The sequence below is a fragment of the Daktulosphaira vitifoliae genome, unplaced genomic scaffold (genome assembly GCF_025091365.1).
Source record: "Daktulosphaira vitifoliae isolate Bord-2020 unplaced genomic scaffold, ASM2509136v1 Scaffold_2, whole genome shotgun sequence".
In the NCBI taxonomy this organism is placed as follows: Eukaryota; Metazoa; Arthropoda; class Insecta; order Hemiptera; family Phylloxeridae; genus Daktulosphaira; species Daktulosphaira vitifoliae.
Window position 1 is genome coordinate 30,215,762 of NW_026099573.1, and position 5,127 is coordinate 30,220,888.

General features: G+C 27.0%; 1 protein-coding gene across 5 annotated transcripts in view; it reads right to left on the reverse strand.

The window, feature by feature from the left end:
- The window catches only part of LOC126897236 (uncharacterized), a 10,517-nt gene extending 7,990 nt beyond the window's left edge, over positions 1 to 2,527 (reverse strand). The window contains exons 1-7 of one of the 5 annotated variants that reach the window (XM_050670692.1): positions 2,420 to 2,527; positions 2,252 to 2,362; positions 2,089 to 2,172; positions 1,934 to 2,014; positions 1,701 to 1,742; positions 1,552 to 1,620; positions 541 to 1,484 (exon numbers count right to left, since the gene is read on the reverse strand). In XM_050670692.1, the coding sequence (XP_050526649.1) occupies positions 541 to 1,484; positions 1,552 to 1,620; positions 1,701 to 1,742; positions 1,934 to 2,014; positions 2,089 to 2,172; positions 2,252 to 2,342 (1,311 nt within the window). In that variant the 5' untranslated portion in view covers positions 2,343 to 2,362; positions 2,420 to 2,527. Of the gene's footprint in view, positions 1 to 540; positions 1,485 to 1,551; positions 1,621 to 1,700; positions 1,743 to 1,827; positions 1,870 to 1,933; positions 2,015 to 2,088; positions 2,176 to 2,251 lie in introns of all 5 variants that reach the window. The other 4 variants (XM_050670691.1, XM_050670690.1, XM_050670688.1 and 1 more) reach the window with 4 other exon arrangements.
- Positions 2,528 to 5,127: the final 2,600 nt, after the last annotated feature.

Consider the following 5,127-nt stretch of genomic DNA (forward strand, 5'->3'; position numbering starts at 1 on the left):
AGAATCGTAATTTTGCATATTATGTAAAATTATGGGGATAAAAGATGGAACCGAACATTTCAGGTTACAATCTCTATGCGCTGCACCACGATATTTACCCGTTAAGTGACAGTGATCCATTACCTTATCATGGAAGCGTAATTTACCATTACAAATATGACACGTTGTTGCTGTATGGTGATTATATTGTTGTTGAATAGATAAAGCTTCCATTGGTATAGGGTTAGAATAAATGTCGCTTATACGGATAATATCTTCCCTAAGCCTAGAAATAAACATCTTCACGCAATTATCCCCCCGGTACTCTTCCATGCGATCTAAATTTTCATCATAAGAACATTTAATATGATATGAAAAACTGTGGGGATCGTGTATATTAATTTGATTGGTATAAGAAATATCAGGTTGAGGATCGCATGTAGCAATAGGTGTTAGAATTGATTCAAAATCAGCATAAATTACAAATTCCACGGGGAATTGCATATGGAAATTTTGAAATTTAACCATGTGTTTGGGGGGTTTCGGTAGAACCGTTTTAACCTTCATGCAGTTTTCGAGTTGGTGAGTGAGTAGTTTTGCTTCTGAATAAAAGAATAATAGACAGCCATCACATAAAAATTTGTGAGATTTATGTTTTGAAAGTTGAACGGAAACTAATCGCTCTAAGTTCGAAATACAACAGAAATGTCCGAAAGGTTTGTCTTTTTGATCTAAATAAAGTAAATTTGCGTGGTTGCTACGTTTATTTCTGGTCAAGTGTAGAGGACCCGTAATTTTTTCACCGATGTAAGTGTAAACATTTACACTTATATCATTTTTTTCTTCAAATTTTCTTATGTCGGTTAGAAGTAAAGGTATTCGCAAACCTCGAGTATTCAAAACTGTATTATAATGTGGATACGACTCTGGTTTAGTCACATCCACATTACGTGACTGAACCGGAAATAAACTAGCAACCACACTCCAATAAAAGCAATCTTCCTCCCTACATTTAATATTTACAATTGCATTTTTTCGAAATAATTTTTTTGGTAAATTAAAATGACACCCACCCCTTAATGGATCATACTTGAAAGTATTAATATCTAAGAAAACAACACCTCTGAATACCCACCCACTACCTTGAGTTTCTACCTCTTCGGACTTTTTCTGTAGTAGATGTGTAATAGTAGTAACCCACTCGGAGATACTACTCGACGGTGTTAAAATAAATGGGGAAATACTAAATGTTTGAGTAATAACGGGTGTGTTTACATTATTATTGCTTAAAATTATTTTTTCATACGTAGTAACTAGATCTAAAGATGTCTTCACAGCTGTATGTGTTCTTATAGCATTTTCAAATACATCATAAATGCTATTTCTGTTTTGTTTGATAAATTCATTTATGGAGCATGGATTGCTGTTTTCTATTCTATGTACATTGATGTTCTCCGAAAAAATCGATTGAACTTTTTTCGCACGCGAAATTTTTACACAATCACCTGAAATATAATTAATATCGTTAATAATTTATGTATTATATTATTTAAATTCACATTTTTATCTTACTATTTGTTTTTGATTGATTAGAGTGATACGCGTGTTCTATCCCAGTTCCGATCGTTTTGTTATTTTGACCTAATAATATAGAGTATTTTTTTATAAATTCCAATTGATAAAAATTTATTAAAAATTAATTACTTTGAATTATGACTTACTAATATCTTCAAACTCGATATCTTCTGAAAACCGGTCAATCCCTAAAAAAATATTATANAGTATTTTTTTATAAATTCCAACTGATAAAAATGTATTAAAAATTAATTACTTTGAATTATGACTTACTAATATCTTCAAACTCGATATCTTCTGAAAACCGGTCAATCCCTAAAAAAATATTATATGACTATAACATTTATTGGTTTTTTTATTTTTATTATTTTATACTAACAACTTTCGATATCACCAGGATAAACGGTTACCACTTGAACGTCCATTGAATTTGCATCTATCTTATTTGCAGCTTCTAGCACTGATATAATAATAATAATAATAATAATAATAACAGTAATAATACGATTTATCATTTTTTTTATTTCAACTTACAAAGCTTATCATCGCTGTCTCTAGTATTAGAAAATTTTGTATCAGTATTTTTTCTCTCGCTTTCCTTAACCGAATTACCTTTATCTACTGAATTACATTTTAATAATTAAAATATTTGAGTTAATATAAAATAAACGCGAATAATATTATTATGTATGCTCACCGTAAAAATTTTTCGAGGTGCTGGCACCGTAATTAACCACATTTTTCACACAAACCGATTTTATTTCATTTTCTATATTTACAGAACGCATTTTCAATACTTTATCAGTTCCTATTAAATACATTTTTAATAAAAAATAAATTTTTGAGATTTAAATACAATACTAACCTATTAACCCGTGTGTATGCTGAACATGTCTTGAGAAATTATCTTTTCTCGAAAATTTTTTCGAACACAAACTGCAGCCATATAAAATTTTGTTGTGTACTGTTTGCTCATGACGTATCCATGATTTCAAAAAATTGAACTTCATTCCACAAGTATCACACAAATAACACATAATGATGATTATGATATTGAAATAGAGAAGACTCTAAGGTGTCNAGCGTTTAATTTTGATAGTGATTTTAATCACTGTCAGATATCATTATACTTGATCCAACTATACCACGTCACAACTGTGCCGCGACCCCCCTGTGCTGGGTTTCTATATTTTACATCTTCTCATAAACCCTCGTACTCATATCCCGAGAGAAAATTATATTATATAATTTTTTTATATAGACATATATCATTTGATATATTTTTGTGAACATTTGGCTCTTTACCAGCCCACAGGAAGGATTTCAAAATGGTAACTATTTCACAAAAAATTGACTTTTTCAACTTAACTTTTGAAAATATTCCGGAAAGACCGACACTTTTATATATACCTTAAATTAAAGCATATATAATATACTTTAATTTAAAAAAAAAAATTTGACTTCTGGATTTGTCTTCATTATGAAAATGACTACCGTATTCAAAAATATGCTATTTTTGTGTTAAAATTCTGAGTTTAGTATTTTATTTTATTTTAAAATACCTGATAAGGGGAGTACACTGATTTTCATAAATATTATATAAATCAAATTAATATAGAATAGAAAGTTAAACTTATTTAGATTTTTTTGCTTTTTTTAAGTTGAGAAAAATAACATTGAAATTCGAACTAGCTTTTTTAAAATTCCCATTTTTTTAATTTGACGGAAGCGACATACGGTTACCGGTCGGTAACACTAATGTCTTACACGCTTGAGATACTAGATTCCAACCCGCCTATGACATATAATTTTATTAATTTTTTTCTTAATTCTTCTTAATTTAGAATAAATTTTCAACTCATTTGTTTTTTATCTCATTTAGATTCAATAACTTAAATAAAGATCAAGGATCACATCACTGTAGTCATCCCTCGCAAAAAAAATTTCTTTTCATATTAAAATTATTTTACTATATTTTAGGTTTTAGCTTCGATGCAAAGCTGAGAAGATATTTTTTTGTGACTATCATTTATGTTCTCTGCTCTAACTTGACCTTCTTTTTTCAACGATACGTCAAATGATTACAATTTATATTTAAACTTTTAAGGTTTATTTAGTTGAAGATATTACCATCAAAAATTGAAAAAAAATTCTAATTTATCAATTAAACAGTTACTTATTCCATGTTCTCCATACAGAAAATTAAAATCATTCATTTTTAATGTTTTCAAAGTATTTATTGAGGAATCAAGTATGATATGATAATTAGATATCTACAAAATTAAATCATTATGTTTGTAATTAAATAATTTGTTTACTCTATTTGTGTGTGCTAATACTAGACTATAATATTCCAAATTTTTTGGTAACATGTTGCTATATAAATCATTTCTAAAAAAAATATTGTTAATTTCTCCAGAATTAACAATGGATTTTTAAAATTATAATCAAATTTTATAATACGCTAAATTGAGTAAATCTTTTTAACAACTTTGTTTTGATTGGTTCTTTTAGTTAAAGTAAATCATTAAAATTAAGTTCTGAATATTTCAATTGTAGAATCTTTTTAAACACCATAAGTTACTAGGAAATGATTACTATTATTTCTATTTAAGTTATCTATTACAATAAAAATGCAAACAAATATCTGATAAATTTACAGTAAATAGTTATGATAAAATTTCCTGACTGCACATATTAATCTTAACAATACAATTTTTTTAATTCTCATAAAATTTCCTATTTAATGATGTCAATTTTAGACTTGCAAAATGAGCTAAAAGGTTATGGTAATACATAACTTTTTTTTTAGTATAAACTGTTACAAAAATCAACTTTAAAAGATTAAAAAAATAGGTTAAATGCGTCATTTTCCTTATGTTTTACATATTAATAATCAAAATACGTTTTAATTTTAAACAATTTTTTTTTTCTTAATTATTTTTTTATATGTAAATACTTATTTTTTAATAATAAGTTATAATATTAAAACTTAGAAGTGAATGAAAAAGTCTAATTGCACATTTGAAAACATCGCAAAAAGTTGATTTAGAAAAGTATATTTTTGTTTCTGATGAAAGTTCCTTGTAGTCCAGTGTATAAAACATATAATTTTTTTATAAATAACAAATATTTTTTATTAAAAAGTATTGCATCAAGCCCTTTTAATTTTTATACGCGTTAAAAGTAAAAAAATATACAACTACTTTATTATTTTTAAAGTATCTCCGTAAAAAGTACAATATTAAATTATTGAATATCAATTTCATACTAAATTTAAGTAATATAATTATAAATCAAATAACTAATCGTGTTAAAATTAAGGGAATATGAGTTAGTGCTGCTTTTGAAATAATCTACCAATTTCTTAAAATTAAATAGTATCTGCAGATATGTATCGAAGCGTTTCCTATGATATTGATTTTAATCCCTGTCAGATATCATCTATACTTGTCCCAACTGTGCATACTTCCATACTGTACCGTGACCACACTGTGCTATCGCTTTTAGCTTCGATGCGAAGCTGAGAAGGTATTGGTTTTACTAAAATGTGTTTATTTTTTTTTTTTTTTT